Here is a 21,773-nt window from a genome sequence, read left to right as displayed (position 1 = left end):
ACAGCGGCGTTTCAAGGGGACAGCTCGGCGTCGGCGTTATTGATCCCCGTGGCCACGGGAGAATTGTGGGTTTCGAATAGCATAGGCTTTTTGTTTTGCATTGCCATTTCTGTTGCCTTCAAGTTAAATAGCTAGACAAATCAAAAATTTTAACCAGGTCGTTGTCGGGTCTGGGAGCTTCGTGATGGAGGTGAAATGCGGGGGACGTGTCAGGAGACCACAACAGCCGAGACGATCTACCTAACCAGGGCGTCCGGAATGGTGATTGGACGAGGGCATCGGTGGCGGTTGTTGCATCGTGACTTTTCCAAACATCGGTAGGCGACGACTTCCAGTCGCATATCAAGAGTAGAAAAGAAACATGACTGCGGTAACCTCTGGATCGCGAGCTTCCTGGGGCTGGAGTTGCTCCGAGCTGTCCGCCCTCTGCCGAGCGAGCTCCCTTCTATCGATAAACTCGAGCTTGGCAGCAAAATGATGGACATGGACCAATCAAGACAGCCGAGACCTTGTCATTCCCTCCTAACCCTCAGGTACCTTAAGTTAACTCCTCGGCGTTACAACGACTCGAGACTCGAGCGACTCCAAAGAATCCCAATCCTAAAGATTCGTACCAACAATTCACTTACAAAAGTCCCCTTATCTCGCATTAACCCAAACTATATCGTGTAATACTATGGCGACCCCGCTGGTCTCGGCATTTAAGTTGTGGGAAGATCGATCCAGGGGTTGCCATGATCACCAGCCTCCGACACTCTCCGCCTCACGTACTTCGTGGTGCTTTCTCCCACGTCCAATGGCATGTTGTACATTAGGGGCTTCGCTTTATGATCATGGCTACGGGAAGTCAATCTGCCTTGTTCCGGTTTCTGACACTGACTGAACAGGGGCGTTGCACGCTCGTATCGCCCAGCCCTGCGTTCTCCGTTGCAACGCCTCAACCACCGGGTAGCCTTTACCTCTGGATCGCGTTGGATGCCCGGGGGTCAATGCTAAAGGGACCAAGTTCTTTTTGGTCGATATCATCGTGAGATAATCTGGGAAAAGGGAGGCTGGTGAACTACTGGCCTGCGTTGCGGGTGTTTCGTTTTGAGGATACTTCGGGATTGCTGAGTATCAGGTGCCGTTGTCGCTGCCTATATGACCCCGATGTCCCGCTGTTAAATGTCCGTTGTTGGCTCACTCCCATTGTAATCAACTGTTCGACCTTCCGTAGGGATATGTCTGCGCGATGCATCCTGCATCTCTGTTACCACTGTGCGTGGCAGCCTACGTTTCTGCCCAGTCACTAACCAGCATGCTCGCGAAAAATAATGCCACGCTGAGTACACTCAATGGTACGTACGCCGCCTTATATATATGGCCTTGCTTAGGTACCTAGATTTGACGAGACTAGCTTTCCTCGCACTTGTGTCCGATGTCGTTCAGACGCTCTCCACAGCCCAGAACATCACCATCCTTGCACCGTCAAACACCGCCTTTACCGGCCTAATGGCGCGAAATCCGAGGTCGGCAGAGTTGATGAGAAATCCCAGGGCTCTGGCGGGTGTACTCCAATACCACGTATTGGTGGGCAAGCTACTCGCTAGTGACTTTTCGCCAACACCAAAGTTTCCTTCCACTCTGCTTACGACACCATTTTCCAATGTCACCAATGGCCAAAATGTTGGCTTGGTTATGGTAAATGGCACTGCAAAGGTGTTCTCAGGGTACAAACAGGTTGCTACGGTTGTTACAGCGGTATGTGCAGCCATTATCCTCGCCCCTAGCGGAAACTATAAAAGACTAAGATCTTTTCCAGGACGTAGAATTTGACGGCGGAAACGTCATGCACATCATTGACACCGTCCTCACTGTCCCTGCAAACCCGGCGCAGACCGCAATCAATACGGGCCTCACCTCCCTCGCCGGCGCGTTGACGGCCGCCGGGCTAGTCGACGGTATAAACGCCCTCCCCGATGTCACCATCTTCGCCCCGTCCAACGATGCGTTCAGAGCGATCGGGTCCGCACTAGGGACACTGACTACGCAAGACCTAGCCGGTATTCTAGGCTACCACGTCCTGGCGCGGCAACCGCTGCGGTTCAGCACCGACTTACTAAGTGCCGATCAGATAACGCTCGCAACGCTCCAAGGACAGAACATCACGGTCCGCAGGGATGGCCCCCGGGTATTTGTCAACTCGGCGAGGGTCATTCTCGCGGATGTCTTGACCAGCAACGGGGTTGTGCACGTGCTAGATAAGTGAGTCTTGCTGTCGTCACATCACCCTAGAAATATGCTGACCATGACTCTTTCCCAGCGTTCTTAACCCCTCTAATTCTTCCGCTACCCCTGACCCGGCTGCTTCAACCCAGATACCAGCATTTGCTGGAGTGGCTGCTGTCGCCGACCCACCCTTTACGTCGGGTATTGCACCTACAACTACTTTCGTCCCTGCTACTATACCCCTAAACGGAGGCGCCCTCGTTGCTATTCCAACGGCAGTCCTGATACTTGTCAGCAGTGTTGCTGTTGTGGCTACGCATTTCTAAGACCGTGCTTCAGTTTCATGTACACAATCCCTTCATTCCCCCTCTCTTTACCTTCCTCTAAATCACATTCCATGTCATGCTGGTTGAGGTCAGGGCGACGTAATTTGGCTCATGTAATACGCCGTGGTTTGCTCTGGGTTGCAGATACAGATGGGGGGCAAAGGAAATCCACAGACGAAGGAAGCGTCCGAAGGGAACTCAGCATTTCTCAGTACCTTACTAATGTCGATTCCATCAAGACTTAACCTGGAATCATCAGTCGTATCTCTGTGTGTGATCAAACTTTCTTCGTAGGCCAATTCAAAAATGTGGGAGTGTGCTATTATTCAGACATCTTCTCGGTAACTTAGAAACTTATCGAAGTTTCCAACATTCTCGAAGGCTCTCGAGTTTGTTGTTTATCTTCCCCTTTTACACCTTTGCAACCCGCACACGTGACCCCCATTTTCACGACCCCATCCACCCTCACTTGTTCAAAGTCTACCACCTCATCATTTCCGCATCTCTATCAATCTAGAAGAAGTAGTCAACCCAAAAACACCACCCCAACAGACCCTCTCAACCAAAGCAAAAAAAAAAAAAAAAAAACGAAGAAAAGGAACCATGAAACCCCTCCCTACCCCCACCCCCAAGTTTACCCTCAAAAAACACAAAATTCTCGCCCAGCTCGCCGTTCCCGATGCCGCGTATACCGACGCATCACCCAAGGGCTCCGTCGACGCCGGTATCCGTCACCTGATTGACCGCATCAACAATGACGACGCGCACGCGGGCTTAGTGACCACGAGCAGCTGTGCGGGGCGCGTCAGTGTCTATCTTGAGGGACGCAAAGCCGGTCCGTCCCCACCCCCGACGGCTAGGGATGAAGGTTTGGTGAAGGAAGGCGCCGGAGTTGGGGAGGAAGGCGGCGTGGGCGAGCGTGGGGATGGTGCTCCCGCGGCGGTGGGTGCGAGTTCTTCTGGAGGGAAGGGTGGCGGGGAGTGGTTGTTTGTGTCGCATGATCCGGTAGTGGGCGGGTGCCGAGATGGTGATGATTGCGGCGGCGGCGGAGGGTACGAGAGGTTGTTTCTGGGCCTTGGACCGGCAGCGGTAGTGGCAGGAGAAGAAACAGGAACAGGGAAAACGGACTTGACGAGGTCGTCACGGTTGATTCATTTTAAGTTTGAGCCCATGGTATGCCTTTTTTTTGGTTTCTTTAAAACCATAGGTTATGGCCGACTAACCCCTTTTCAGATTTTACACATCTTAACCGCTTCTTTGGAGCATGCGCAGCTAGTTATCCAGGCCGGGATGGAGGCTGGTTTCCGCGAATCCGGGGCTGTTAGCCTACTTGCGCGGCGGTCGGATGAGGAGGCAACGCCCATGGTCGCTGTGCGGTCTATGGGATTATCGTTCGAGTCCTTGATTGGGGTCGAGACAGACGGCGTCCGCCGGTTGGTTGTGTCACCCGATTACCTCAAAACTCTCGTCCGCATAGCGAATGAGCGATTTGTCGAGAACGAGAAGAGGATAGCTAGGTTCAGTGCCGCGCTGGACGCAGCTTTCGCTCCCTCCAAAGGCAAAGAGAACTGGGAGGATCCTGAGGCGAGAAGGGTGCGCAAACGGCTGGAGGGACTTAGGCGGCGAGAGGAACTCAGGAAAGAAAAGAGCGAGGTTCCGGGTGCATCCAGGGAAGAGTCTACAGTCCATCAGCAAGCTAGCGATGTTTGAGAGTGTTTCCGCAGCAGTACCATGAGTGTGAGCGCCTTCTAATTTTCCTTTTTTCTACGTCGCCGGAGCCATCCAGCAACCTAAGATCAGCCCCTTTCATACAGGAATCCATGGTATACAACATCGACAGATTAAATCTGTAAGCACCACTCATGATCTTCTTTTCATCTCCCCACATCTAGCTGATCACTTTGTCAACCCATCCTTTCTCCAGCCTCCTAACCTCCTCCTTGAAAGCCTCCACTTCGCGCCAGCAATCCAGTGGCCGCCGGTCATTCTCACGTAGGCACCGCACCACCTCGTCCCGCGCCTTCTCCAAAGTCTCAGGCACCTGGCGCACCTTTTTCCTCTCCTCGAGCTTGGCGCGCAAGTCTCCGATAGCCTTGGAAACTTCCTGCCGGCTGGGGCCAGCGAGCTGCTGCTGCTGGTGCTCGCTCCCTTGCTGGTCGGTAGCGGGTCCGGCCGAGAGTTTTTGTTGCGCCTCGCGTAGGGTCTCGGATTCCTGGGCGCGGAGGCGCTTCAGCTCGGCGGCGACGCGTTCTTGGATATGGAGTTCGAGGGCTTGGAGACGCGAGACGTCGGTCTGCGATTCGGAAGAGGGACGGTTAGACTGGGGACTACTAGGACTAGGCAATCATCGGAGGGCCAGGGACAAGGGCTAACCTCGTTGCTAGTCTCGAGAGATTCAACTAGGCTTTGCGACACCCCGGCTTGGGAGGAGCTAGGAGGGGGTTAATTTGATGGTCGCGGGCTCGGGGGGGGGGGCCTTTAGGGTTTTGGGATAGGTTGGGCGTACCCCCTCCACACATGTGGCGCCGGATTTGAGGGCTTGGACGTGTTCGAACCCATGGCGAACGGAAGAGAAGCAGAGCTTTCAATCAATTAGCACTGCGGGTGGTGGGAGTGGCGCAATTCCCTCGAACTCTTGTGCTTGCGCTTCGCCGGTCGGCAGCGAGTGATGCTTTCCCGTATTCTTGGCACCCGTCGTCTTTCCGGCTCATGGAAATTTCAGCCAATGACGAGATACAGTGCCCCCTGCTGTTTTAACACTGTCGATAGCCCTGGTCGGTTTTCACTGCAACTTGGATAAGCTCGGACCTTATCAACCTCCAAACCTCTTGCGCCTCGCACCCTCTCCCCAGTAAAACGGCGAGCAAGGTTAGGTATCTCCCATCTTTGGAGCTCTTTCGCATTTCCTATGTCCTGGCCCTTATCTGATTGCTCCCCCGAGCCTTTCAAGATCCTAGATCTGCCCTGGGGTGTAAATTTTTTTTCAAGGAGTTGAGGGGACTGCGGACAGCAGTTCAGCGGCGAGCCGATTCATCGCTTCGCAGAATCCAACTTCCCAACAATCCATCGTTCGCACACAGAATGCATCGCCGGAGTTCCGAGTATTGTGTACTTGTTGAACCGGCGAGTTCCAGTGATTTATCTGTACCAGTCATTATTGGCAGAGCCCTGCCTCTTCGTGTTGGCTCAGACTTCGGTAACCCCGTTGATTGCTGCTCAGCGGCATCAGTTCGCATCCCGCGCGCCGCTCACCACAAGCTGGCGATGGCGATGGCGTGTGTGCGCCAAGAGCACCCGCGTCTGAGCATAGCCATGGCACACCCTCTGGGAGACAGGACAGGGGAACCGTCGGGGATGACGTCTCCATTCGGCGGAGCGCCGTCCCGCGAGCCGAGACTCGTCCGATGTACATACGATGCATCACGACCGAAGCAGAATCCTTCGCATGGACACACTGACTCGGTAACCGGAAGACGGTTGTTGCATATGACGGATCGACTGGCGCTGTTGAGCGTGCGACGGGACCAGTGGCATCTGCATGCGTTCCCCATTTTGTTACCTCTTTCACAGGTCAACAACCGCGAGTTTGCGTCCTGAACTCGGATCTACATGTACGGTCGTGTACACATCGGATGACGGTTGCAAATGTAACTCGGTTTACCTGGTTCACTAGTATGGCCACGTTTTTCAGCGGGAAGACGCGATAGTTCGATGCAACAGAGGGGAACATGGCTCGATAACCAAGGGTGCCAGCCCCTCTCATCTCCCGGGGCGGGTCACTTTACCAGCCGTCCCATGCCAGGGAACTCAAGTCAAGTATTGCCGCTCGAGACTGACTCCTCAAGCTGCTGGTTGAATACACAAGAGCGGGAGAGTCGCAAGTGCGATGGCAGGAGGGCGCGAGAAGACGACTTGAAGCCGGTCAGGTCAAGCCAAGTTCTAATGTAAATGGCCGAGAGAAAAGCCGTTGGGAGCAGCAATGATCGACTGTTTCGTTGATCTCGAAAGCTTGGCCAAGCAGGCACCTGGTATTCGTATAACACCACCACCATGGCCACCGGGGATCGCGGACAAGACGGGCCCAGATATGCACAAACCCCACGTCGTATTTTTATCTGTAACCGACGCCGAGCTACGGTGACTCGGGTGGGCACGACGGAGCCGCTCCCGCTCAAGCCTCAGCCATGGCCGTTCCGCTTCCTGGAATAGGAGATCTCCCCCGCGATGGTCGGAACGTTGTCCGTGCGGCAGCATGACGTCGAAAATTCGAATCCCAAAAGTGGAAAAGCGACTCTCGGCCGAGCATTTCCGCTCCGGGATCATCTGAATCATTTCTTCTTCGGCCCAGCAGCGACACGCCGCACTCGTGTACATGCACAGTAGTGGGGAGGTCACCGGGAAACCGGTCATCGCTTCTGTAACCTGTATTCGTAACTATCTGGATACAACGATTTTCTAAGTATCCACGATAATAAATGCCAACAAGTTTCCGACGGACCACACACGGGAAAAATACGTGTCGCGACAGCACAGGAACCTGCCTACACAGCAGTCCCTGGCTGCGGTCTTTGCAGGCTGATGGCGAGGAAGGCCGCCGGCCCCTGCCCAGGATTTGCCTTTGCCCCTGCATCACGGCTTGGCCCGCCATCGACGTGTGGACAGATTCAGGGCGCCAAGAAGCGCCCTGAAAACACTGGACCAATTAAAATCCCGCCCCCCGTCAGCTGCATGACTTCTGAAATCCGCCGTCGAAGTTCCACAACCCTCCTCACCCTATGATTTCGCTTGCTCAAAGACACACTCCGTCCAGAACCGAGATCTTGGTCGTCCGCGCCTCCGCCTGGGCTGCGCAGAACACACGATGAACGAGACTCGCGGCCCGACCTGATAGGTGTTTTTCGGGGCGATGCAGGGCGATGCTGACCCACGCAAGCATTCTTGGCGGGGAGGAAGATCATTCCGCGAGCTCGGTTGGATGACGATGCTTCTCCAAGCCCAAGGTCCCGCCGCAAGGGATCCTTCTGCCATCGGTTCGCCAGTCAGGGGGCAAGATTCCGAGATGGTTTGCTCGGAGTGAGCCGGCTCGACAAGATGATTTTCCCATTGTCTTAAAAGGTAACTGATGCCCTGGCTAGGTTCGCGCGCGGCTCTGCGTCCTCGATTGCTTTCGCATTCCAGGCCTCCCTTCCCCAGCCGCCGGGTTCTCATTTTCAAAGTGTCGACCTTCTGGTTTGGTCTACACACCACTTATTCACTTCTCTCGCTTTTTGAACCTCGGTATTTGTTGACACGCCCTGTGGTGCCGTGTCGCGATAACAGCAGACAGGGAAGCGAAGATCAGTCGGGCATATTACATCGCCGCCGATCTCAACCTTGTTTTCACTTCACCTCTCTTGGTTCTCTCCCCTTGCTCACTTTGTCACGGGCCTTTCACACCCCGCTTCAATCCTTGAATCAAGAACCCCAGCTTTCTGGTAAAGCGTATCCATTCTTTCCCATTAAAAAACTCTGGAGGATATCAGCGGCGCCAAAGCGTGTCGCCGCCGCGTGTGTACATACATACGTTGGGATCTCGACTCCTGGCCAGCCGACACTCTTTTTTGACCCGGATACGAACGGCTACTTTGTCCCACTTTGTCTGCGCGAGGAAGGGCGCTTGTCTGTCGGGTTGTTGGTTGAGGTTAAAGGAGAACAATCGGCGGACTACCTTTGGTTCTCGCTATTGTCCAACACACAATGGGAATGTTCCCCCCAGCCCGTCAACCTCAATAACACAGCATTTTTGTCGGATTGACCCGGAGTTACACCCCAAACTCTCTAAAAACAAGGACACCCGCGACTAGGCGTGTGAAGGGTTCCGCGTTCTCCTTCGCTCCGGATTCTGTCCCCGACTTGACATCCCTTCTTCTCGCCTGTCAAAGTATCGCCTGCCGCTTCCTCGGTTTCCCAGTCCCACGATGGACCTCACACGCCATGCCCTCCCCGACCCCGGTGTCAACATTCCGACCGCACCATTACGACTACGAGATGTGGCGACAGCGACCACAGGGACGCAGACCGGGGTGGCCACCCCGAGCTCCACGATTTCCCCCTACAGCACAGGCCTCAACGGCGTCAACCAGCCGGTCAACATGCTACTTACTGATATCATGTGGTGGAGTTTAGGCATCGTTGGCTTGGTGATGCTCCTCATCAGGATAGTTGAGTTGGCGTGGGCACAACTGCGGTTGGTAACGGCCATGTCCCTGCCTGGGGAAAAGCAAGAGTTCTGGAAGCGAACACAGTGGAGGAAGATGCCCGGCCTGAAAAGGGGACTCATCTACGCGCCGCTGTGGAACAAACGACACAACCGCGAAATTCGGATTTCTAGCGCCGCCAATATGGGGACACTTCCTTCGAGATTCCATTCCCTTCTTCTGTTCGGCTACATCGCCAGCAACATCGCCTACATGTTCATCCTCGACTGGAGGCACGAAAATAGGTTCGCGCTGTGTGCCGAAATCCGCGGCCGCTCTGGAACGCTCTCAGTTGTGAACATGGTGCCGCTCATCATCTTCGCCGGCCGCAACAATCCCTTGATCAACCTCCTTAACGTGAGCTTCGACACGTACAATCTCCTGCACCGGTGGATGGGCCGGATTTCTATCATTGAAGTCATCATCCACTTCATCGCCTGGGCGGTCGTTCAGGTGTCCTACGACGGATGGGGCGGCGTTCAGCAGAAAATTCTCGGCGACCGTTTCATCGCATCGGGTACCGTTGGGGTGGCGGCCATGGTCATCATTCTGATCACGGCATTCTCTCCCGTCCGCCACGCCTTTTACGAGAGCTTCCTAAATGCCCACATCCTCTTGGCTCTGATCGCCTTCGTCTGCACCTGGGTTCACTGCATATCGGCAACGGTCCCGGGAGGTCTTCCTCAGGGACCCTGGATGCTAGCCATCATGTCCCTTTGGCTCGCCGAAAGAACCGCGCGCATGTTCCGCCTCGCCTACGCCAACTGGTCCACCCGCGGCTTCACCGAGGCCATCGTAGAAACGCTACCGGGCGAGGCCTGCCGCGTGACCATGCGCCTTCCCCGTTTCGTCAAAATCGACCCCGGCCAGCACGCCTACCTCCGGTTCGCGGGTGTCAACTGTTGGGAGAACCACCCATTCTCCATCGCGTGGTACGAGCACCGATATCGCGACGACGAGACCCTCCCCACCGCCGAAAAGGAAAAGCCCAAGCAGCCCCGCGATGCGATCGGCACGACCGTTTCCTTTATCATCGGCGCCCAAACCGGCTTCACTCGCAAACTTTACAACAAGGCCCTCCAGGCGCCGCAGGGGCGCGGCATCTCGATGCGCGCCGCCTTCGAGGGGCCGTACGCACTGGGTTTCAGCATGGACAGCTACGGGCACGCCGTGCTTTTCGCGGGGGCTACGGGCATCACGCATCAAATTAGCTACCTGCGCCACCTGATCGAAGGGTACAACGCGGGCATGGCGGCGACGCGGCGTGTGACGCTCGTCTGGATTGTGCGCGACTACGAGGTGCTCGAGTGGGCGCGCCCTTATATGGACCAGATCCTCCGGCTGCCGAACCGCAAGGATATCCTGCAGATCCGGCTGTTCGTCACGCGGCCCAAGAACCCGAACCAGGTTATCTCGAGCTCCGCCACCGTGCAGATGTTTCCCGGCCGCCCCAACATCCCCATGCTACTTGCTAAGGAGGTTGGCGAGCAGATGGGCGCCATGTGCGTGTCTGTTTGCGGGCCGGGTGGGCTGGCTGATGATGTGCGGGATGCGGTGCGCAAAGTGCAGGCGCATAACACGGTGGTGGATTTTGTGGAGGAGAGTTTTACGTGGTGATACCTGGCGCGTTTCGGATGGTTTGCTCGTTTTATTGAATAGACGGAATGACTTAGACGGACGGTGGTTTTATTTTTCGAATTCTGCATACCGACAGCGTGTCGAGGAAGCATTACTTTTCTTGTTAGTAATTATTTTACCTGTTTATGTTCAACAACGAAGCCGTGCTGTTTTACAGCCTCCTTATGTTTATTTCTGTACCGTTCGCCGTTGAACCAACCCACAAGAAGTTGTGATGCAGTCATAGCCCATTTGCAGCCGATCCCTTTCCGAGATACACGACCAGAGTTTATTTACCCGCTCGGGTGATTGCTAGGTAGCTATTTAGGGAGCTTACTGTGTAGACAACATGCAGCTGAGCCAAATGTTCCGTTCTCTTACTCGCCTCCTCGCTTCAATGCTGGAGATAACACAACGTGGTATTCCCATCAGCGTTGCAGGACCAATTACCTCGCATGGAGACTATATCATGACCGTTTGGAGACTTCCTCGCAGTGAAAACGAGGGATCAGTTCAAAGTTGCCCAATCATGTCCTCTCTCCTCATCAGGTGCTGTGTGGCATCATTACGTTCCGCTGGTACTCCCACATGCGATTCCTTGATCCGCACGTCGTTTTGCAGCGGCTCGGCAGCGGCAAGTCAGGACAACGCAGACCATTGACAGGAACTCGCTCTCAAAAGACCCGCTTTTTGGGGTCCCCCCCCACGCCCTGCAACGCAGCCAGTGGTGCCCCTCTATTTAGGGGCTTTGTTGACCAAAGACTTCCATGAGGAGAACATCCAAAACCTAGGGCAGGCGGACGGAGAAGTCCCGCAACCCGCGAGGTCGATACAGGCATACCTTATTTATTCTCAGACATAGCATCTAATGAAGAGTTTTCAAAACAGCAGCCGAACCACCAATAAGGGCAACGTGGCGTAAGGATGTCGAGGGCTTGCACGGATAGGTCCGTGAGTGGTAGAGGTACCCAGCGGGGAGCAACCTGGAAAGGAGGGGTTCCCAAAACAACCCCGCCAATGGGCACAAACACCGCGAGCGCACACCTTTTGTGGTTTTGAAGCCTCCCGAGCTTGCCACCCGTCCGTGTTGGTGAACTGTGTAAGATCGGGAGTCTAGGATAGTGGGGCAATGCAACAAGCTCGGGATTGACATGAATTAGCACAAGCCGGGTCCATCTTTTTGTTCCTCGGGCCTGGGGCAGATGGGGATTCGCCTTCGAAACTTTCCTCCACTCACTTATGACTCAAATCTTCCCCTTCACTAGCCATTTATAACCGTTCTCTCCTCTCCCCCACCACCACCACCACCGCGATCCGCGCATTGTTCCCCAACTCTTGCCCGAGCTATTCAGGAATCTGAATAACCTCAGATTCGGCCTCTCGAAAGACCGCGAGTCTTCCAAGTGGAATTTGGCCATCCTTGTTGCTTAGACAAAAAGAATTGGTGGGAAAAAAACACGGCATTCGCTTTGCCCATCCACTCTCCAACCCCCTAGTTAAGATGCCTATGTAAACCCGACCTTCCCCAGAAACTGCTACGAGATGCAAGAAACTAACGGTGGCGCGCCACAGGCTCAAGGATCCCTCCAAGAAGTATAAGAGGTTCCCTCCTCTCAACCTCCCGGACCGTCAATGGCCGAACAAGACCCTCGACAAGGCCCCTCGGTGGTTGGCAACAGACCTTCGGGATGGCAACCAAAGCTTGGTTGACCCCATGGTGAGTCATTCATTAAATTTAAGAAACCTGACTCGAAAGCAATTGGCTAACTCCCTCGGCAGAACGGCGAGCAGAAGTGGGAGTACTTCCGCATGCTGTGCGAGCTCGGCTACAAAGAGATCGAGGTGTCATTCCCCTCGGCGTCGCAAACCGACTTCGACTTTACCCGGCGCCTGATCGAGACCGAGGGAGCTGTACCCGATGATGTCTGGATCCAAGTCCTTTCCCCCTGCAGAGAGGACCTCATCCGGCGCACTATCGAGTCTCTCAAAGGAAGCAAGAAGGCTATTGTGCACATCTACCTCGCCACCAGCGAATGCTTCCGGAGGGTCGTCTTTGGGTTTTCCGAGGACGACAGCGTCGAGCTGGCCAGCAGATGTGCTGCCCTGGTCCGATCCTTGACCAAGGATGACCCTTCACAATCGGGGACGGAGTGGGCGTTCGAGTTTAGCCCAGAGACGTTTTCCGACACAAGCCCGGAGTTTGTCGTGCGCATCTGCGAGGCCGTAAAGCAGGCTTGGGAGCCCACAGTCGAGAACCCCATCATCTTCAACCTCCCTGCGACGGTTGAGGTGGCGACCCCGAACGTCTACGCCGACCAAATCGAGTTCTTTTGCCGCAACATCACGGAACGCGAGAAGATTTGTGTATCCCTCCATCCACACAACGATAGGAATACTGCAACAGCAGCGGCCGAGTTGGGCCAGATGGCTGGCGCGGATAGAGTTGAAGGATGTCTCTTCGGAAACGGAGAGCGGACCGGCAACGTCGACCTCGTCACCCTCGCCTTGAACCTCTACACCCAGGGCGTGACGCCCAACATAGATTTTTCCGATCTCGGCAAGGTCATTAGGATAGTGGAGGAATGCAACAAAATCGAGGTGCATCCACGTGCGCCATACGGAGGCTCTCTGGTGGTGTGTGCCTTTAGCGGCTCGCACCAGGATGCCATCAAGAAGGGATTCCAGGTGCGCGAGAATGAGGGCAAGGGCTACGACGACTACTGGCAGGTTCCCTACCTCCCTATCGACCCTAAGGATATCGGGCGGGATTACCAGGCCGTCATCCGCGTCAATTCGCAGAGCGGCAAGGGCGGCGCCGCCTGGATCATCCAGCAGCACTTGCATCTTGACCTGCCTCGTGGTCTCCAAGTCGCCTTTTCCCAGGTCGTCCAAAACATGGCAGAGAAGAAGGGGCGGGAGCTCCTTCCCACTGAAATCACAGACCTGTTCCGGCAGACTTACTTCCTTACCCAAAGCCCCCGCTTCAGCATCGTCGACTACACCATTTCGCCCGACCGATCCGCGTCGCCAGCCCCCCCCGAACCGGGTAAGACACAGGATACGACGGGTCTTAGGAGACTGTTTGAGGGTGTTATATCGATCGACGGCCTCGAATACAAACTCCGCGGCCGTGGCAACGGCCCCATATCCAGCTTGGCTAACGCCCTGCGGACCGTTGGCATAGACCTCGACGTCCAGGACTACAAAGAGCATGCCGTTGGTCGGGGCCGTGATGTCAAAGCCGCGACATATATCGAGTGCACGGCGGCTGGTACGAAGAAGAAGGTATGGGGCGTGGGTATCGATGAGGATGTGGTCCAGAGCTCCCTGATCGCTCTTCTGAGCGCTGCCAGCAACGTAAGTTTTACTCAAACGCAGGGGTTATCCCGTTTTCTTTTCGAATTGCGAGTTATCAATGACGTCTTGAAACTAATACCGATGCAGTTCACCCCGAGTCGGCAAGGAAGCCCTGTCCTCTCAAAAGCGACCGCCAACGGGCCAGCACCGCCTGACTTCATCAACGTTCTCGAGGCGAAGGCGGCGGACGTGTAATCTGGGCGGCCCTACACTACCTAGCTATCATTTTGCCCACGAACTTGCTGAGGAGGTAATCTGTTGCGGGAAACATCAAAAGGAAACAATGGGGGCTCCAAAAAAGTTGGCTGTTTGCTACTGCTGATACCGAAGGCGTCGTTTTGAGACACGTTCTATTGACAAAGCCTGGATTGCATCGTGCTGGGTACCTTACCTCCACTGTCCTCCCTGTTACAACACTTGGGCACTCAGTGCTTTGTCTTGATTGACGTGTTGTCAACCCGAGGAGGCCGCCAAGAGCGACGGGCCCTGCGCTGCTCATTCTCGAAACGCGTGGAAAGGGGCCTTGATATGGGTTAGGGTTGGGAGCCCTTGGCTTGCATGTGAAGTTCGATGGCTTTCACGGCGGCGAAGGCTGATGAACCCACGCAGAGCAAATAATGAGACGTCCCATGCACACTGGAATTGCTTCTTCCTCTTAACCGCTCTGTCACATCGGACTCTCAAGGCTCATAGTGCCACGGGCATCGCAACTTGAGCAAACGAAGGATGCCGGCTGTTAAAAAGAGATGCAAGTTGTTCTTCTCAGTAGGTGCCCGGGAAACAGCGGCGGTCAAGCAGGGGTTTGCTGGCTTCCATTTGTTTCTCAAACCCACCAGAGGGGCGAATGCTCGCGGTTTGTTCCAGAGAGGTGAGAGTCAAGGCACCCAAGTGACTATTCACCGCGTCATCCTGATTCCATACATGGAGAATTATGGATTTCGTATGGGTTTGATGATGCAGGTGCTGGGCCCCGTTGTTGTTAACTGGGGGTCGGTTGTTCGATTCTCGACCGGTCGAGCCCCCCCATTCTTGTGCAGCTGCGGGGGCGGCACCTTTTCTGATGACTGCGTAGCCCTACGGATTCATACTGTGTCCAGGAAATCACTTCGCATGATTGCTCGTAGTAAGAACCCCAGTCATACAGTGCGGATTCGTGGCAATCGAGACCTTCCCACCGCTGCTTGCCAACTGGGCGTTGGATTGCCTCGCCAACTCCGCATCATCTAACTCAAAGACCGCTTTTTCTACTGCCTTTGGCCTTTTCTCGAAGCCAGCAAGAAGTTCTCCCAGCATCCTCGTCTTTGTCGTTGGTGCAAAAGACTTTCGTCTCCTTCGACACACTCCTTTGCAGCACGCTTTTCTTCTAATTCAGCTACGTAGCCCTGTCTCGACACCTGCTAGGCAGTCGCCCGTGTGTGGCATTAGTTACCTATTGGCGGCATCCACAGTCACCAAACCCGGGACCTGCGATTGTTGACAACAAAAAATTCGAACAAACCACACAAACCCGCGCACCTCAACTTCCGCTGACTCTCAGCACTTCCGAACCCTTCATCACTTGGGCGGCCGTACGTTATCCTCTGCGCCAAAAGGCACTTTGGACGTCTTTTGCCGACCTGCGATTTCAAACCCAGTCTTGTCCGATACCCTGTGGATCCCACGGCCCCGCCTGTGTTCCGCGCAAACTTTAGCTGCGAACGGCATCGTCCTTCTCCCTAGCAACGCTTCCTCTTTTACTTTCGCAGCCCCCGCTTTCCATCACCTTGATCTTTGGCCGCAGTATTCAGACCGCAACCATGGAAGGCACACCGGACATCAACACTGTCCTCACCAACTCGTTGAGTCCTGGTTAGTGCATCCGCGTTCCGAAACCCGTTGCTGGGCTGCTCAAACCGCGCCGAGCCCCTGCAATCAAGGCGATTCTTCTTGCTGACTGCTTCCCCCTAGACGCGGCTCTGCGAAATGCGGCCGAGCAGCAACTTACCCACGCCGCGGAGGCCAACTTTGTAAGACCATCTTCACATGCTCCGTTGATCACGAGCCTACTTTACTAACCTGGATTTGCCTCCCAGTCGCACTACCTCCTCACACTCGTTCAAGCCTTATCGAATGAGAGCACCGAGGGTCATATTCGAGCCGCGGCCGGTATTGCCCTGAAGAACGCCTTTAGTGCGCGCGAGACTGCGAGGCAAACCGAACTACAAGCGAAATGGCTTAACCAGACCGATCAAGAGAGCAAGACGCGCATCAAGCAGCTAGCTCTGGAGACGCTCGGATCCACCAATGCACAAGCCGGCCAGGCGACGGCCCAAGTCGTCGCCGCGATTGCTGCGATCGAGTTGCCGCGGAACCAGTGGCCCGATCTCATGCACTCGCTCGTGCGGAATGTCAGCGAGGGTACCCAGCACCAGAAGCAGTCTTCCCTGACCACAATCGGGTTCGTTTGTGAGAGTCAAGATGCGGAGCTTAGAAACAGCCTGGTCGCCCATTCCAACGCTATCCTGACGGCCGTCGTTCAAGGTGCGCGCAAGGAAGAGTCCAACGGCGAGGTCCGCCTTGCCGCCATCACTGCCCTCGGAGATTCGCTCGAGTTCGTCGGCAACAACTTCAAGCACGAAGGCGAGCGCAACTACATCATGCAGGTCGTTTGCGAGGCCACCCAGGCCGAGGATTCGCGGATACAACAGGGCGCCTTTGGCTGCCTGAACCGCATCATGGCACTTTACTACGAGAACATGAGGTTTTACATGGAGAAGGCTCTTTTTGGTCTCACCATTTTGGGCATGAAGAGCGCCGATGAAGATGTGGCGAAGCTTGCTGTTGAGTTCTGGAGCACCGTGTGCGAGGAGGAAATTGCCATCGAAGATGACAACGCTCAGGTCGAGAGCTCCGACCAGATGCGGCCGTTCTACAACTTCAGCCGCGTGGCGACAAACGAAGTCGTGCCGGTTCTTCTCGGTCTTTTGACAAAACAGGACGAGGATGCCGCAGACGATGAATACAACATCTCACGTGCCGCCTATCAATGCCTGCAGCTGTACGCTCAGGCGGTCGGCGCGGCAGTTATTCAGCCCGTCATTCAGTTCGTCGAAGCCAACCTGCGCCACGAGGACTGGCACAACCGAGACGCCGCGGTCTCTGCGTTCGGCGCCATTATGGACGGCCCTGAGGAGAAGCTGTTGGATCCTATCGTGAAGTCGGGTATTCAGCCTCTGATTAGTATGATGGAGGACCCGTCCGTTCATGTGCGGGACTCCACCGCCTATGCTCTCGGCCGCATCACCGAGGCCTGCTCCGACGCTCTTGACCCGGAGCAGCATCTCGACCCCCTAATCCGTTCGCTCTTTAACGGACTGATGAACAATCCTAAGATGGCGGCGTCGTGCTGCTGGGCGCTGATGAACGTTGCCGAGCGGTTTGCCGGTGAACTGGGTGCTGCACAGAACCCCCTCACCCCCCATTTCAACCAGAGCGTTAGCAATCTCTTGACCGTGACCGGCAGGATGGACGGGGAGCCTTCTGTGAGGACCGCGGCGTATGAGGTCCTGAACGTCTTCGTGCAAAGCGCCGCGAACGACAGCCTCAGCGCCATTGCATCCCTCTCCACCGTTGCCATTCAGCGCCTCGAAGAGACCCTTCCTCTTCAGCAACAGGTTGTCAGCGTCGAGGACAGGATTATCTTGGAGGATATACAGACAAGTCTCTGCACCGTCCTGCAAGCCACTATTCAGCGCCTGGACAAGGAAGTCGGCCCCCAGGGCGATAGGATCATGCAGATCCTTCTACAGATCCTCAGCACCGTTAATGGTAAATCGAGCGTCCCGGAATCGGTGTTCGCTGCCATCAGCAGTCTTGCAAACGCGATGGAGGAGGACTTTGTCAAGTACATGGATGCCTTCTCTCCTTTCCTCTACAATGCCCTGTCCAACCAGGAGGAGCCGAGTCTCTGCTCAATGGCTATTGGCCTTGTCAGTGACATCACTCGCTCTATGGGGGAGCGCAGCCAGCCGTACTGCGACAACTTCATGAATTATCTTCTGAGCAATCTCCGGGTTTGTCACACCTGTTCTACCCCGTCGTCACCGATCTTTTTTCTAACCTTCATTCTTTTTCTTCTTCCAGAGCACTGCACTCGCCAATCAATTCAAGCCCGCTATTCTCCAATGTTTTGGTGATATTGCCGGTGCTATCAGCGGGCACTTCGAGACATACCTTACCGTTGTTGCCCAGGTATTGCAGCAAGCTGCCACTATCACCGCTGGCGCGGATGGTTCTTATGAGATGTTCGACTACGTCGTTGCGCTGCGCGAAGGCATTATGGATGCGTGGGGCGGTATCATTGGCGCAATGAAGACCAGTGGCAAGAGTATGTACATCCCCGACAAGAAGCCCCCTTGCCTCTCTCTCACTCGCCTACTAACTCGGCCACTCCAGCCGGCGTCCTCCAGCCATTTGTGCCCTCCGTCTTCGAGCTGCTGAACAGCATTGCCAACGATGCTAACCGCAGCGAGGCATTGATGCGATCTGCCATGGGTGTTATCGGGTAATTTATTCACAATCTTGCTTGTTTCGATTTTGATAACTAACTCGCAACAGCGATCTCGCAGACGCGTATCCTAACGGCCAGCTAGCTGACGCATTCCGCCAAGAATGGGTCACGGCGATGATCAAGGAGACGCGGGCGAACCGAGAGTTCCAGTCCCGCACCATGGAGACCGCTCGTTGGGCCCGCGAACAGGTCAAGCGGCAAATTGGTGGAACGCAGACCGTCATGCAGCAGACGTGAGAGACCTGAGCCCGGCCAACAAACACGGCACTGTTGTTCTTGGCTCTCCTGCCCAAGCTTCCTAGCAGGCATCGGCGTCGTCTCCATGGCTTGATTCCCCAACAGACAGCTCCGAGAAGCACACCCCCACCACCACCCCCCCGCCCTTCCCGGCGCAGCAGCATACACACGATGATATGGCACGGCACGGCACGGCACATGACACAGCACAGAGATGCACAGATAATGTGTATATAGACCCTATGACCCTTCAATCCGACACCATACCCCTAGAAGTCACTTCACTATTCCATAACACTTGCTGCGGCTGCTGGCAATGTCATTTTTCTCCCCCTTTTTTTATGCGGATCTTATCGGGATGAGGATAGAGCGATTACATGTAATGTTCCATGCTTCTAGGATGTAGAGGCTTGGGGCAAAATGCACCATCATGTAGATTTTTTGAACGGATCATTACCCCCAAAAGGAGGCGGTACGGACTATTTGGGCCGATTGACGATGCGTAATCTTTCTCCATTAAGCAGCCATCAGTAGGGAATGGGCGGGCAAGGGAACGGGGCTGGGGCAGTCACGGAATCCTGAACGCATAGGACGGGGTTTCTCTCACGGGTGCTATGGGGACCTGGGGTCACGAGCAACGAAACGGAATTCTCTCTCTCTCTCTCTACCCCTCGCATCTGTCTACGCTATCCGTATACCAGTCTCATTTCTACCCCTTGCAGAAGTGTTCCACGGCATGAGTGTCCAGCTGTATATGTAGCGGTGACATGCGCCTGGCCGTGCCACAAGCCATTCTTCCCTTTACATACATGCAGATGTGCCGGTCCGTCCTGCCGCGTGGGGGTCGTGAAGTTGGATCTGGCTTGCTTCTCCGTCCGTCCGTCCGTCCGTCCGTTGAGTATCAAAGACTGGGCTGTTGTTGGATGTTTAACCGTTGGGCTTGGATTGAGATCTATTTTGTAACTGGTAACTTGGGAGCCGTTGAGTTAGGTAGCATGACTGGAGACTGGACTCCCCCTAACTACTAGAGTGGTTTCTGAGATTAACAAGCTACGGTGCGGGATGAACCCGAAGCCGGTGCGGAAGATACCTAGAAGCGGAGAGTATGTGGTATATTTCCGGAATCAATGCAGCGACCCGTTGGCACAACGGCGCGTTGGTACGCAGACCCTTCCGCGAAGCATATTCGTATAGGTAGAGAAAGTGAGACTTGAATTGGGAGTTCCGGTGTACACTCTCACCACACACCTTTGCCCAGGAGACCAGCAAGATTCCCGCCCTGAATTCAGTCGTGAATATGCCAGTGTTCTTTATACAACCCTGCTACTTTGCTTGGTGAATGAGAAAGCTAGTCCTAGGCTTAGGACGGCCATTGGCAGTTCCTAGCTTAGTTTTCCACAACCCCCGTCGCTATCATGCCACTTTCCTCCGTCCGAAATGTTGCTATAACCCCCCTCCCCTCGTGACTGTCGCGAGTGGGTTATTCCTGTTTCCGCTGGGTAGGGCAGTTAGCTTCGCTGCCCACATGTACCAAAGGCAGGAATTAGAAGCAACACTTTGTTTTTTTTTGTTCCTCATCACTTCGTCCATCGAACCGGCAGCATCTTCAAAGCAGGACCGAAGTACTCTAGATATGGCCCGATTAATAAAGCTCCCTCCCGAGCTACTGGCTAAAATATGCACTCATCTCTGCGACCACTGCCTGAGCGGACAACAATTCGAGATACAAGCTGCACCGCCGTGGCGAGCGGCCCTGAAGAGCCTCAACCAGGTGTGCAGGTTGTTGCGCGCAGTGGCGCAACCGTTCCTTTACCATAGCTTCCAGGTTACTCGGGAGTCCGACTTTCCATTCTTTCTTCGAACCCTGGCATCGAGGATACTAGAAGTCGGCGTTTATCAACCTGGCCTAGTGGTCACGATGTTGGTACGTCGTGGTCTGCGGCTGATGGACAGGGTTATTGAGGCACCCATGGATGCTCTTCCCTCGCCGTATGCCCGTCGTCTGCAGGATATATATTCTAGTCATGCCCCGCCTGGGTTTGAACATGTGCCGGACGGCATGGAGTTAGTCGAGGTCCTATTGCACCTAGCATCGAACGTGCAGAGCTGCCATTTCCGCCAACCTCGCGAGGAATACAACGAGGGCGTCGCTGAGATGAGTTCTTCGACTTTTTATTCACGTCACTCAAACGGCTCGCCTTCAGCAGCTTTGCTGGCGATTTCGTCCTTCGTCAGGCAGCATCTACCCTGCGGCAGGTGCCAAATCTGGACAGTCTGCACTACCACCAATGCTGCGATGTCACCAAATCCTTTTCGGTGTCATTAAGCCAGGCGACGGCCGGGCCACCTCCGCTACGGAACGTCACGGAGTTGATCTTGACTGATACCTTCATGACGGCCGTCTCATTTCGCAACCTTCTCGAGGCGATAGGTCCGAAGCTCTCCAAGGTTAGCATCCAAGGGATAGAAACAGAAACAGAGTCTCGTCGAATGTCTAGGAACGGGAAGACCGTGGGGTTCGGCGAGGCTGTTCTTGCCCTACAACCATGGAAGCGTGAGCTGAAGGTGCTGCGTTTCACCAACGACAAGATGGACTTGGCTCCAGACGCTTGTTACCTCAAAGGTATTCATGCCCTCCGCAACTTACAAGCCCTAGAAACGATAGAGGCCCCGACTCCCTCTTTCGATGTCTACGGGCAGCTTGGGAACCAAGAAGACGCACTCACATTGACCCTCCCCGCTTTCGTACGAGAGCTCCAGCTCCCTGGGTTGCCGGAGAAGGTCCAGATGGTCCCAAGTTTGCGGGGCCTGGCGAGAGCCCTTCGCGCTGGCCAGTTCGTAAGTCTGCGCAAGATTGGAATTGACAGCAAGAACTTCCAACACAGATCGTTCGAACTAGGAGGCGAATCGGTGGCGGAGCTAAGGGAAGTGGTCGCTTCGTTGCGGTCCTTGGGCGTGGATTTTTTAGTCCTCTCCTGATTATTCGAGTTGAATGCTCAATACAATACGTCATCGAGGTCACCATTTCACCGACGCAAATCCACAAGTGGTCGCCATCCACTTGACTAGCAGATCAGGTGGTTAGCCTTCCGGTGTCAGGCGGAGATGTGAGAGATGTTGATGACGAAGCGAAGGTGTGAAAAAAAACTACAGTATCTAAATGGTGTAATTCACACGGTTGTGGGAGAACAAATCTCGTTGGGCAGGGGGAGGAACGCGGGTTGGGGACTCGCGCATCCCAAT

At 54.9% G+C, this 21,773-nt stretch overlaps 7 protein-coding genes across 7 annotated transcripts; 5 read left to right on the top strand and 2 right to left on the bottom strand.

Moving 5' to 3' along the window:
* Window positions 1-1,231: 1,231 nt before the first annotated feature.
* On the top strand, window positions 1,232-4,244 carry CHGG_06541 (uncharacterized protein; the record flags this gene model as incomplete). The annotated part of the gene is made up of 6 exons (XM_001222635.1): window positions 1,232-1,337; window positions 1,397-1,740; window positions 1,802-2,244; window positions 2,303-2,409; window positions 3,133-3,707; window positions 3,768-4,244. 6 exons carry the CDS (start codon window positions 1,232-1,234, stop codon window positions 4,242-4,244), a joined length of 2,052 nt encoding a protein of 683 aa, XP_001222636.1.
* Window positions 4,245-4,422: 178 nt separating this feature from the next.
* Window positions 4,423-5,093, bottom strand: CHGG_06540 (uncharacterized protein; the record flags this gene model as incomplete). The annotated part of the gene is made up of 3 exons (XM_001222634.1): window positions 4,423-4,827; window positions 4,908-4,965; window positions 5,041-5,093. 3 exons carry the CDS (start codon window positions 5,091-5,093, stop codon window positions 4,423-4,425), a joined length of 516 nt encoding a protein of 171 aa, XP_001222635.1.
* Window positions 5,094-5,782: 689 nt separating this feature from the next.
* Window positions 5,783-6,085, bottom strand: CHGG_06539 (uncharacterized protein; the record flags this gene model as incomplete). The annotated part of the gene is made up of 2 exons (XM_001222633.1): window positions 5,783-5,930; window positions 5,994-6,085. The coding sequence occupies 2 exons, from the start codon at window positions 6,083-6,085 to the stop codon at window positions 5,783-5,785; spliced, it is 240 nt and encodes a 79-aa protein (XP_001222634.1).
* Window positions 6,086-8,491: 2,406 nt separating this feature from the next.
* CHGG_06538 (uncharacterized protein) lies at window positions 8,492-10,387 on the top strand (the record flags this gene model as incomplete). The annotated part of the gene is made up of 1 exon (XM_001222632.1): window positions 8,492-10,387. One exon carries the CDS (start codon window positions 8,492-8,494, stop codon window positions 10,385-10,387), a length of 1,896 nt encoding a protein of 631 aa, XP_001222633.1.
* Window positions 10,388-11,888: 1,501 nt separating this feature from the next.
* CHGG_06537 (uncharacterized protein) lies at window positions 11,889-13,939 on the top strand (the record flags this gene model as incomplete). The annotated part of the gene is made up of 5 exons (XM_001222631.1): window positions 11,889-11,896; window positions 11,960-12,104; window positions 12,167-13,433; window positions 13,572-13,744; window positions 13,832-13,939. 5 exons carry the CDS (start codon window positions 11,889-11,891, stop codon window positions 13,937-13,939), a joined length of 1,701 nt encoding a protein of 566 aa, XP_001222632.1.
* Window positions 13,940-15,540: 1,601 nt separating this feature from the next.
* On the top strand, window positions 15,541-18,530 carry CHGG_06536 (uncharacterized protein; the record flags this gene model as incomplete). The annotated part of the gene is made up of 6 exons (XM_001222630.1): window positions 15,541-15,592; window positions 15,692-15,750; window positions 15,817-17,796; window positions 17,867-18,110; window positions 18,179-18,287; window positions 18,341-18,530. 6 exons carry the CDS (start codon window positions 15,541-15,543, stop codon window positions 18,528-18,530), a joined length of 2,634 nt encoding a protein of 877 aa, XP_001222631.1.
* A 1,918-nt stretch (window positions 18,531-20,448) lies between these two features.
* CHGG_06535 (uncharacterized protein) lies at window positions 20,449-21,595 on the top strand (the record flags this gene model as incomplete). Its single annotated transcript, XM_001222629.1, has 3 exons — window positions 20,449-20,594; window positions 20,738-21,368; window positions 21,548-21,595. The coding sequence occupies 3 exons, from the start codon at window positions 20,449-20,451 to the stop codon at window positions 21,593-21,595; spliced, it is 825 nt and encodes a 274-aa protein (XP_001222630.1).
* Between the last annotated feature and the right edge of the window lie 178 nt (window positions 21,596-21,773).

Source organism: Chaetomium globosum, genomic scaffold, assembly GCF_000143365.1.
Source record: "Chaetomium globosum CBS 148.51 scaffold_3 genomic scaffold, whole genome shotgun sequence".
NCBI lineage: Eukaryota > Fungi > Ascomycota > Sordariomycetes > Sordariales > Chaetomiaceae > Chaetomium > Chaetomium globosum.
The sequence above is the reverse complement of the archived record's forward strand: the minus strand, read 5'-3'. Positions and strand labels throughout refer to the sequence as shown.